We start from the raw sequence: 13,081 nt of genomic DNA, 5'->3' as shown, positions 1-13,081 counted from the left end.
AAATATAATAAAATGTAAATGAAATCTGATTCAGGTACATAGATCATTTAATTTATAGTAAATGGAAGTTAAATGTCTGGACTTATAAGTAGTACTGAAGTTATATACTTGTAACTTTTAGATAAGACAAAATAGTTCCAAGTAAAAAACAAAACCATTTAGCTTGAAATCATTTCTAAACAAAATATCTCCGGGAGTCACTTTTAGGCACTATAAATTCCCTTGGTAGCTGTAGAAAGCAGATGGAGAAAGACACTCATTTATGTTACTCTGTACTTGATTATATCTGTTAATTTCACTGTGGGGATCCCTGGGAAGAGGTAAAATGGATTCTTCCCCATTCATTTGCTGTTTGTGTTGTATTGAAGTTTCCAAGTCTATCCACTTGGGAGTTAGATCTTTTGACCACCAGAGGGCAATCTAAAACACTGAATGACCTTAATACCTTTGTACTCAAGCTTCAAATCTCAAATTTTTACAACACATACTTCAAAGACACAGTTTTTATACTTTATGGATACCCTCCCCGCCAAACAAGGAAAATGCAAACACTGGACATCTGTTTCTTAGTTAAGCAAGAACAAGATGCTATGATTTTAAAAGTAAAATGACCACATTTAAACCTAGCCCCTACTATATTATTAATATCCTATTATTATAGAAAGTGGTTCATATTATATGAACTCGTGTTTGGCTACATATTAAAAAACATGTTGTAAATTAATACAGGAAACCTTCACCTACCTAAAGACCTGCATTCCACAGCACAGCAAGGGCCTTACTTAGTTTATTCAATTTTAAAGTATACTGAATAACTAACTATACAGATAATTAAGAAAGTTACAAATGACTGTTTTATTAATATATTATTCATTTTCCTGAATGGGACAAATAAAACTCATGTGTAACTAACAGCTCAAAAGTCAGAAAGCAAATGTGACCAAGTTGTAGTTCAGAATAACTCCCCCTAGCTAGTACCAAAGGAAGTTCTGCGACCTTCCAAACACAGGTTCCAGGAGCCTGTTCAAAACTATGACCTAATCACTGGGGCCAGGAAAACAGATACCCTGAATAATAATACATTACTGTGCAGTGAGTGTGCGTCTCCATAGAATACAATTTGTGCTAAATCTATGACATGCTGTAAACAGAAAGGTCACCTTCCTGCTTAAGCCAATCTGTCTTTGCAGCTTTATCCAACATGAGGCTCAGGCAGGCCCGGGTGTGCTCTCTATTGTGTCAGTAGTAATCCCCTTTCCTAAATCTGAGGAAGATGGGCCGACAGCCGAAGACTTAACACTATGTGTCGCTCTTGCCACACCGGCAGGAAGCCCTATGGCCTAAAGAGGGTGCATTGGTGAGCTCTGTTTGTGCACGTATGGTTTCTGTGGTTTAAGGACTGCTGGACTACAATTTACACGTCACTCTTTGGTGGAATGCACACAGGGTGTGTTGTACAAAGAGTTAATTGGAGTTGATAACCAGGAATCCGCCGAGAGTGCACTGGGGAAACAGGCTCTCCTAAGATTTTTAGGTCCATTGGTCATTTTTGCTGCAGTTTTTGAGTTTAGGAAAATAGTGTAGGAGAAAGTTTCTTGCAGAAGTTTAACGAGTGAGAGGCTGCAGGGCAAGTCTGGCAGATGGTAGATGGACTCTGGAATGCTGAAGACTGAACGAAGCCAACTTTAAATCACAGTTTCTCCTAACAGTCACCACCAGTGGAATGGGGTTTATTTGCTGACTGCTAAATATAGACATGCTCTGTTTCATTTTCTGAAAACACTGAGGAAATTTTAGTCTGGGTTTACCAACCTCATTAAGACAGGACAAACGTTTTTGATGTAGTTTACATTGGTAAATTAATTTTTTAAAAAATTTCAATGTACTTAATCTCATAATTTAAAACTGGATGAGAACTTAAGAAACTTACCACCAAATGGACAAAATTAAAAAAAAAATAATCCAAGCAATATTCTCCATCTATTTTCCTTTAGTGCAGTTTTCTGTCTACACAAATTTTTACATGGCTGTGATCACAGGACAACTTGGTTTCCTTTTGTAGAAAGCAATGCCTTAGCAGTTTCAACATTTTCTATATGAGGTCACAGTCATCATTTCTGATTTCACCTCAGATACCAAACGTTGGCCATAGCATGGGTGACTCTTAAATGGAACCCGAGATTATTCCCATTCTTTTCATATTACCAATAATTTTGCAAAGGAAATATAATAATAAGCATTTTGGATGACTTTTTAATGTAAATATGTAGAAATAAAATTTGTGGATCAAAAATTTTAAGTATTTCCTGTAGTTTGATTTCTTAACCCTCAATAGAGACGATCAGACTGAGCCACAAGCAAAATCAGATTCAATCAAAAAAGAACAATGTGAATCTTACGCTGCCTGTTAACATTAAATAGGTTAATCATACACTGTAATGGGAAATGGACAAAAGTTGCCTTTAATATAAAATGTAGCATTTCCCCTGCAATATTCACCAAAACATTATAAATACTATTTCTCATAAAACTTTTGTAGGACAATTATAAACATTAAATAGTCAATACAAAAAAGCTGCCAATTTCCAAAAAAAAATATGAATACAGAATGCTAAATATTTTGGTTAAATAAACAGGATAGTAGTGACAAAGCACAAAGCGGATGGAGTTTGCTACTTTGGAATTGTTTCATGTTATTTTTACTGATTATAGATTCAAAATAAAACCACTTTCAGAAAATGAAAACAGTATCAACAGCAATTAAAACATAAGTACTAATTAGTGTAAGGAAAAGAGCTTGTACACAGCATTCAAATCTATCTAATATAAGCAGTTACACAGTTTAGTCTTCATTCTAAAATATGTAACAAACATATTTTAAAACAATAGTAAGATTTCCATGTCTCATTAGATGGTGACAGCTGGGGGGCCTGAGGAAAGTCATGCCAATGATAGAACTCTTTAAAGCTGGACAGTGACTGCACAGCCTTTCAGAAGAGACCCTTTAGAGGGCACATGTTTGTTTTCGTCACATCTGTGCAATAAACTCAGCAATATTGAGAAAATAACACTGAAAAGCAGAAATGGGAAAATAATCATAATGGTGGCCAGGGACTTGGTTGACCTTAATGTTTTGGGACCAAGTCCCAAGAACTTCACTTCTATTAAGCTCATGATCACCTTAACTTTAAAAGGCATTCCTGGTGGTGAAATCTCTGAGCTGTCACACACCTCTAACCATTACACCTTGGGATAGGGGAGTCTCTCAGTGAAAAACCTACCAGGTTTACATTCTGAGTTCCAGTGAAACCACGGCAAAAAAAAAAAAAAAACAGAAAAAAGTAACACTTGAAGTAATTCTTGATAATCAGTATTTGAGTATGACTCTGATTTTTATTGTAAAAAGAATATAAGAAAAAAAAGAAACTGCTTGTATTTTCAATAAATGAATTAAGTTCTCCAAATTTAAAGTTCTGGTGAACCACATGGTTCAATCATAGGAATGTTTATAATTATCTTCTTAAGCTAGTTTCAGTTGACTATCTAATGGATAAATTTTGATTCATTTTTCTAAAACAAACAAAAACTCTATTATTTAAATATCTTGCAGGATTTCTGTTAAAATCCCATAGGCATTTTATTTTTTAATTTATAATGTGGGCATCATCATCTTTTAGTCCAGAAGGCACAACATACCTATAATATCATCATACTGTGTGTGCAGTACACACCATTATATTGTATACATGTATAAATATGTCATTTAACTACATGCCTTCAAAATTAACTATGAGTATGAAGGAATGACCAGCAAAATAAGTATTAAGTCCATTTCAGGTCACTCCAGGAAAGGCTGCACAAATCCAAAAGAACAAGAACACAGGCACAGCATCGAAGCCATCAACACGTTAAAGTCTACAACTCCAGAGATGTTTCATTGCTCTTTCAAAATAACTGTAAATAAAGAGAAATTTAAATATTCATTTAAATGAAAAGTTAGCAAAAGAGTAGGAAATGAGCAGGCAGGCCAAAGTTAGTAATTACCTGATATTAAAGTAAATTACAAGTTAAAAACCTTTTGGGCAAACAAATTAATTATAAAAATTAGTAAGTGCCAGGAAAATATTATTAGATGTTTAAAAGAGGCATGAGCATACTTTGGAGAGATATTACATAGTTTATCGATGATTTAAAAATTGTACACTTTTAAAATTTCTTTAAAGTGTTAGTGATGGTAATGTATTAGACAGGCAGGAGCAATGTATCCTCTACAGAAATACAAATTGAAAGGAATTGACCAATAAACTTTTCCTGTTAAAAGCATTTGTTCGATTCTAGAACACACACACACACACACACACACACAAAGAGTTGCTGCTTTTTTAATCTTTAGTGAATATAAAGCTTTTTATTTATAACTAGCTGTCTGTGTGTGGGTTTGTGCACATGAATGTGGTGCCCACAGGGAGTGTAAAAGGGTATCAGAGCCCCTTGGCCGTGGACTTGCAGGCAGCTGTGAGCCATCGCACATCGCCAGCCATCGCTGGAACCAAAATCTAGTCTCTGGAAGAACAATAAAAGCTTAACTGAAGAACCATTAATATCTGGGGAAACTTTTGTTTTAATATAATACTAAGTTCATCAAGCTCACTAACACACAAATCTAGATATTCTCGTTTCTTCTACTTGGCTTTCAAATGCTACTCTTTGTCCAAGTTATAGGAATGAGATTAAATTTTGCCTATACGTAAAGAATTAGCAGCTGCTTGTGTTTCAGTAAAAACTTGTATTACGATTACTTAAAAAAAAAACAATGCTTTCACAGAAAAAGAGTTGTTTATTTCATAAGAAGCCCCACCTGAAAACAGGAGGAGGCAAGAAGTTTGCACAGCTTGCTTGAAATTTAGCATGTTCTTCTCACAAAGGGTGATGACATGAAATGGTGCATTCAATTAACCAAATAGCTATCTAATGTCTTAGTAAGTCTCTGAAATATGCAGTCACTAAGGAGTGTTTGGTTACTCCAGGCAGTATGAACTACTTTAATAAGTGTCACAGTATCTAAATTCCTTCACCAATTTAGAAATCTGTGCAAAAGTAGGTGCTGTAACAGAAGTATGTTTTCAGTTCAGTCACTCATAACTGTGCTTGAAGAAGTGGTGAGAAGTTGGGAGTTACACAGCAAGTGCCTAGAAGCCTTTATAGTCACTTGTCTAATAAGTGAAAATAATTCCCGAGAGCCACACCACTGACCTACAAAGTCTATATGGATGAGGTCCTACACTTGTACTACTACCCCAAGTGATCCCAGTGCCCACGAGTCTAGACTATCCTGCACCATGTCCCCAAGAGGAATGCTAACAAATGTTTAAACTATTCTTCTAGATTGTTATGACTTACGTCATGATCTTACCCTAAAATCTCAGTTCAGGAATGCACCTTTTTGTGACTAGTTAATTTATTAGCAGGTTGATGGGTTGACATTTAAAGTTACAGGGCAGCAGTTATGAGTTCAGTTTTATTCTTAGGAGAACACTTTTTGTCCTTGGTAATAGACAACACGTAAAAGGCTTCACGGACATCCACAGTACCATTAACTTGAAGGACGTGCAGTATACTTCTCTACTAGAGATCGCAGAACAGACACGTTCATGCGGTTATTTTGCACCATGAGAAAATGGCTGTGATTCTTTACAATAAGTCAATGATTTCTACTGCTACCAATGCTTTGTAATGAAGCACAGGCACGACCTAAAGATCAGCAATTTCTAATATTTGTAAACACTGTAATAATTTCTTATGATGCTCTTGAGCATTAAATTAATAGTGACTAACGGATTGGCCTCACTTTCAGAGAAAACCAATCTGAGCTTGATAGTACAGAACATACAATCTTCCTAAGAATATCCAACAATGAGTGGATGAGCATACTGGTACAGAAGCTGTGCGTCTGTGACGTGCACTTTCTATACACACACATTTAAGAAGTAAGTGTTTTGACACCTATTGCAACTGCTGTTAAAAACCAGTGCATGATTTAAGTGCTCTATGACATTAAACATAAATCAGGCAAATCCTCAAATATTACATATAGGCTGCGTGAAGCTGGTCTGACGAACCAAGCTCATGTAGTTAGCTGCCTCACAAGCAGTGTCTCCTGGGTTCCTATTTTCCAGCTTCAAACCTTTGTATTCCTTTTGGCACTGTCAGTGCTAGTTCTTCTAAGTGATTATATACACTTATTCAGAAGCATTTGAAATCTCTTTATTGTGTGACAAATTGTAGAAATGGAGGAAAATATGTAACAAGAGAACAAAGCCAAGATCCTAGCTGATTTAGATCAATTTTACCTCAGAAGAAAATGAAAATTCAATTTAAGGTGGAACGTGGCTTTAATATCTAAATAACCAGAATGTTAACCTTGAGAAAAGAATTGTGGGCACTCCTTTCACCCTCCAGTGCTCTAAGGAGCACCAGGATTTTTAGTTTTCTCGTGTGTGTGTATGTCTGTGTGTGTGTGTGTGTGTGTGTGTGTGTGTGTGTGTATGTCTGTGTGTGTGTGTATGTCTGTGTGTGTGTGTGTATGTCTGTGTGTGTGTATCTGTGTGTGTCTGTGTGTGTGTGCATGTGTGTATGTATGTGTGTGTGTATGTGTGTGTCTGTGTGTGTGTGAGTGTGTATGTCTGTGTGTGTATGTCTGTCTGTGTGTGTATGTCTCTGTGTGTGTGTGTGTGTGTGTGTGTGTGTGTGTGTGTGTGTGTGTGTGTGTGTTTAAGCTCTGGAATCTCACTGCAGAGCAGAAAGAGACACAAGCATGTTTCCATTTCAGGCCCCAACTGTGACTGTGACAATGACTCAGATTCTGTCAACAGAAGCAAGGGCATGCCCACTGCAATCAGGAATGCATATAATGCAGGAGAAATTGTTCTAGCAGTAGTAAAGGCAAATGACAAAACATACAAACAGCTCTTCATGGGAAGGAAAACAAAATCACAAAATACAGCTACTAGAAATCTACCAAAACATTCAAGGGAATGAACAGAGTTTTGAGCATGCAGCTTTAAGTCCATTCTCTTAATGTTTTTAATATTATTACCTATTAATAATTAATATGTGGACATTACTCTCAGACTATTTGAGTCCCATTAATCAATTAACAGTCATGCATTAAGAATCCCGAGTTTTAGGGGTTGGGGATTTAGCTCAGTGGTAGAGCCCTTGCCTAGGAAGCGCAAGGCCCTGGGTTCGGTCCCCAGCTCCGAAAAAAAGAACAAAAAAAAAAAAAAAAAAAAAAAAAACAACAACAACAAGAATCCCGATTTTTCTTTGGGAGATTCAGAGGAAGAAATTTGTTTCAAACGCCACCCTATTTCATTTGCAGACAGCTTTTGTTAGAGAATTACTATATTTGAATAAGGAGAAGCCAAACAGCAGATTGTATCTTTATGGCAAGGACAGGCTACCTGCCATTCCTTTCTCTGCCATGACTCCTCTGTAACACAATGGTAATGACAGCATCTTTCCTGTCAGGTTGTTTCTAAGTGCAGGAGATGTGATGGCTACATCTGGCACATCCTGACAAAAAAGCTGCAATATGATACCCTTTCTAATTCTTTCAATAAACTTTAATGAATAAATATTTTATTATATTTCTGATAACCTAGAAAGTTATTAGACTGGGCACCCTTCAAGTACACTCTACTTTGCTTTCCCCATAATTAGTACACGCAGGCCATCTCAGCCCCAGGCCCTTCCTAAGCAGACAGACAGGAGAGGCCATTCAGTGTGGGGTTTTACTTAATAGGCCATTTTCCTACAGAAACTGTTTATCAAGCCTGTTAATGCATGCCATGCTAAAATTCTGAACAGTAATTTCAAACTAGAACCATATCTCTAATTTCCTTTTCAGTCAGCAACCATAAAGCATGCACTCATCCTCAACTCCAAGACTATGACAATCAAGTGACGGTCTACTAAAACGTGTTTTTATCAGGGCATATTTCACAAAAGCGCCTGTCTCAATGAAAGGACTCGGAGCTTATGACAACATCTTCAGAGAGTTTTAGAATCGCTCCTGCACACTAGCCACTGTCTTCCATGTTTATGAGATGCTCTGCACTTCAACCGTTTGTTCACGGCCATAAACATTGTATTGTATTGATCTCTACAATAAACATCCAGAAACAACTGTGCCAAATATTTTTCCTAAATCTTTGATGTATGAGAATTAGCACCATGTGCAAGATTTTAAGGATACTGAGACAAAGTGAAATAAGAGACACCCTGATCCCAGTTCCTAGTCCTCATCTAAGAACCTAAACACGATGCTGTTGGTTTTTGTAACTGTTATATTAACCAAAACAGCATAACTATATCCTAACAAAATAGTACAAATACTGGACCAGGTCATGTCCTTTCAGTTTCAAAGCCATTCTGGCCATAAACACTTTAAGAACTGTAATGGAAACCATGAAGGGCCAACTCTTCAGCCTACCTCCAGTCTGTCTGTCCGCATTAACTTCTGTGCAGCAGCTGCAGCAGCTGCTGGCACCGGAACTCCAGGATTCCCCGTGACCAACATTGGTGCAGTCGGCAAGATCTCTGCTGGAACCAGGCTTGGGGAAACAGGCCCCAGGTAGGGATTAAAGGCTGCTGATGCATTGGTGGCTAAGCTTGGTGCAACTGAAAACATTGGCTGGAAATTAAAACAAAAAGCAAATTTTAATGGCAAGCCTCAATTCCAAATTGATACTTACACAACTATCATTTATTCTTCATTTATCATTCATTTCTTCCTTTATTTCTATTTAATTCTGTCTTTAATTTAGTCTAAGAAGATTTTAGTATACAGACATGTGCTAGGTCATTGTTTTTCCCAAAATCTAGCAGGCAGACTATGCATTAACACCTCCAGAGGGTTTTCAAAGTTTGGCATCTAGAATACTTGCGGTTTAACGTCTTAAATATCTCAGTACAGACAATTGTTTGTGGTCACTCAGTCTCCACCTTTGTGACTCAATCCTAGAAAACTGTCTGAGACACACACTGTGTAACTGCTGTGTCATGTACGCTCGAAACGTTTGTTCTCAAGTGTTAACAGACTATAAGGGCCTATCATCCGAGCAGACACAGAAGTCCCCGGGGATCACTGAGTGCTACAGCCAGAGCATTTATCAGATCTTGTGGGTTGTGAGAGGTGATGATTACATTGTCTTTCGAGCACAGAAGAGACAGCATTTGGCCTCGTCACTTGATGTGGGTTTCTCAGAAGAAAGGTTCAATGCTCTACAAGCCCATCCCATGCTTGTGAGGCGCTGAGCAATGGAAATTAACCTTCCCCAGAAAAAGGCTGGAATGTGAAGACAGACAGAATATGTCTCAGGAAATGCCACAGAATTATTAAAATTAACTATGCCCGGCAACATGGGATGGGCTGTCAGCAGGCAGGACTGGGGTGGTGCTACTGCATTCGATGGAGAGAATCCAGGGATCTACTATGTGTAAATGACATTGTTTAATATGAAAGTTTAAGGTCCTAAAGGACTATGCCATAGTTGAGCATGCAGCCTACGTGACAGCTCTGCGTGTGTACAAGTTTCTAGTAAGAAGAGTGTGACTGTTTAATACAAACACCGACTCACTGGGAAGAATTGCTAACAGCATAGCTCACACTGATATGTGAATGCCATGCTTAGTTACTCTGACAGCTCTGTGACGCTTGTCTAATGAAGTATCCTAGAGTAAGTCTTTTGCCTCCAAACTCCAAACCTATACCAATGCAAAGCAGCTGCCCTCAGGCAATAAAAAGCACCCTGTGTCACACTAATAACAACCTGGATCCACATGTAAAACTGGGCCCAGTGGCATCTGTCTCTCAGCAAAACTCCAAACAGCATCTGATTTCAGGCTTTCTCTTTGTGCGCTAGAGGCCAGGGCAGGGCCATGACAGGGGCAGTCCTACATGGTGATCATACATTAAACTTCAACTTCTCTCCAAGAATATTCTAGTCAAATTTGTATTCTGTTGCACACAGTCAGATACAGGGCATGGAATCCCAGAGCAGATAGAAGAATTGTTATAAATTTAGCAGAGTTCTAAACGATTGAAAGTTAGTTATATCCTTCCTCTTTGCATTCATTGCTGTAAATTAAAATGAGTTTCCAGAAGGCCATTTGGTGCTTACTTTAGGAAGTTACTGATATGTTTATGTCACTGTATACTATAGTAATTACTTAAGGCTATTGCATTCATAAAGGCATTCAGGATGAAGAAATTGTTCTCCGACTTGACACAATAATGACAGTATGCCAATAAAACTCGATCTCAATTAGTCTCATCAAATAAAATACAGTGAAAACCTACATGTGGATAGAATGCAGCTGTCACAAATTATGAGCACCTTGTGTTGGTGGAAGTTTACCACTCAGAGTGGATCCTAACCCTTAGGAAAGCCAGTGACTGTGGCCACTCCTGCATTACCGGAGCTGACCTGCAGAGGGCTCATAAGATAGGAATGGATGCACGGGCATTTGAAGTAGCCCTTAGTTGGTCTGAAGCAGGGACTGGAAAATGTCTAAGTAGCTGGTAAATTTGATACTGAGTGCATCCTTGCAGCAGTCACTTATAGATACCTTTGTTCCAAAAAAAGCATAACGAAGGTTGGCTTAGAATTGCCGTTCCAAGGACGTATTCCAGTTACTAATTTTGGGGCTGTTTGACTATCACTTGTTTGTTTTAGATGAGGCATTCTGGTTACATTACAGAATTATCAGGCTTCATTATAACTGAATATATTATTCAATTTCACGTTATCATCCTAGTTAACTATACGAACATGATTATTAGTAGTAATTCCCTATCACTGGCATGACACACTGTGATAAGTGCTTTACTGATGTTATATTTAATTTTCTACTACAAGGGTTTCCTTCCTTTGACCTCTTTGGGAGGGGAGGTGTCAGGAGAGAAGAAGGTATCTCTTAGTTCCCTTCTAGGTTCCTACCACACAAAACAATGCCTGGCCCACAGCAGGCATTCAATGAATGAGCTTTGTCAGAAGATATGATTACGTTAAGTGTCTAAATAAGAAGCTCACTCATCATTATAAATGAATGAATGGAAGGTCAGGGATTGGGCACATTTGAGTATGATTCCAATCTGGTTTGAAGTCTGGTTCCCACATAATCACCAGGTGGGAATTAAAATTACCTAGAGGTGTTTTAAAATGTGATTTCCACTCCTCTTGTCTGAATTCCCAGGGAAGCTTTATAGGTGGCAGTATTTTTCAAAGCTTCAGGCTTATTCCATTTCCATGTACTTAAAGAAATAAGTTTCTTTCTGACTGGACATAAGGTTTCTAAGGAGACAAGTTTCTTAGTGGGTTCTCTTTTTATGAATATTTATGAGTTTCTGTCCACACTGACTGCTCTCAGTCTACCCATCTAACTCCTACATAAGCTTCAGGAACCAGAACACTACCGCTTGACGTTTACAGTGGAACCACGCCACCACCCTCTGTCTCATAAAGCTCACCCTCATTGATCGTAGCCATTCCGACGCCATTCATGTTTCCTCTGTTCCCACTACCTGGCAACTGGCATCGTACCCACCTCTGTAATTACTGCATAACAGACTAGTTACAGATCTGCTAGCTGATTCTCCTTTGCCAGCAAAACTAGCAAATACATATTTCTAGCACAGATATCTAGATGGTAAAGAGAATTAATCATATAATCTTTTTTCCACCTTAGAATTTAGTTTTTACTTTATAATGAATATATACAAGCTTATTTTTCTAACTTTTATATTAACATTACATCTTAAGTATTTTAACTATTATTCTGTAACACAGTCACTATCACAAGGTTGTTTATTTTAAAATGGTAAAAATTGTGTTTTTTATAAAACAGAAAGTTCAGATATACATACATATATATGATTCTAAATTTATCATTTTGAAATTTATGGAACAGAAACTTTACAAGTCAGATTTTCCTAGAGTGTGTTCATGTGTTCACATATATGCTTAGTAAAATGTGACTATGTATACATGTGTATGATCAGTGGAATATGTGCATGCATATGTGTGTATGCTTAGTTAAATGTGTACATATGTACACATGTATATTTAGTAGTACATTTGTGCATGTGTACAAGTGTATGCTTGGTAGAATGCACATGTGTATACATGTATGCTTAGTAGAATGTTTGCACATGTATATACATACATGCTGCAGTCAAACTTGTAAGCAATAAAAAGTCAAGCTCTTAAAATAGTAGGATGTCCCAAATATAGGCAACTGTTTCTTTGCAAGCACCATTTTGTAAACACACAGAAATAGTTTTAGTGAGCCATTGTTTTGAACATAGCATTCAGAGCTAACTGGAATCGTCAATAAATCCACATTCAGGTTTTTGTCTAAGAATGATGTAGCATTTGGCTGGAACAGAGTAAAGGGTGTTGTGGACTCTACTCACAGCTTGTGAATGGGAAGAGGAAGGAATGAATACACTCTTTACTCTGCTTCACTTTATCCTATGATCCAGTTTTATTGAAACAAACATTTAAATAGTGAGTCTCATTTAAGATCCTCTCAGTATAAAGGCTTCAAATGGACCCAGGTCTATTCTTACAGCTCAGGGACTGATCACAGACTGCTTGGAAATTCAGAATCACTGATACATGGCAAAACAGATGAACAAGCCAATGCGGCTGATGAAAAATATTTTTCTAGAGACACTATAGAGTGGACTGGCCTTATTGTCATGAGGTGGATAACAAGACAATAAGCATAGAAAGTTCTGGCAAATTCTAGGTGGTCTGGGAGTCTGACAAACGATAACTTCAAAGCATTCTTCATCCACTGCCAAGAAACCCTGAGAATATGAAAGATTGGCAAAGTCAAGGTGACAAGAGGAACTAAACTGCTCTTGAACTCTGAACAGCCGCACACACACACACAGACACACACACACACACACACACACAGACACACACACACACACACCAGATTCACTAAATACCTGGGATTTCTACATAGGTTATATGTCTCCAGGGCTTGTGTGCACCTGAGGAGCAGC

At 37.7% G+C, this 13,081-nt stretch overlaps 1 protein-coding gene across 50 annotated transcripts in view; it reads right to left on the bottom strand.

Moving 5' to 3' along the window:
- Positions 1-13,081, bottom strand: part of Mbnl1 (muscleblind-like splicing regulator 1) — a 167,892-nt gene that overhangs the window by 17,566 nt on the left and 137,245 nt on the right. For all 50 annotated transcript variants that reach the window (XM_087616795.1, XM_087616819.1, XM_087616840.1 and 47 more), the window contains 1 exon segment: positions 8,495-8,695. In XM_087616795.1, the coding sequence (XP_087472921.1) occupies positions 8,495-8,695 (201 nt within the window).

The sequence above is a fragment of the Rattus norvegicus genome, chromosome 2 (genome assembly GCF_021556685.1).
Source record: "Rattus norvegicus strain SHRSP/BbbUtx chromosome 2, alternate assembly SHRSP_T2T, whole genome shotgun sequence".
Classification (NCBI taxonomy): domain Eukaryota; kingdom Metazoa; phylum Chordata; class Mammalia; order Rodentia; family Muridae; genus Rattus; species Rattus norvegicus.
The sequence above is the reverse complement of the archived record's forward strand: the minus strand, read 5'-3'. Positions and strand labels throughout refer to the sequence as shown.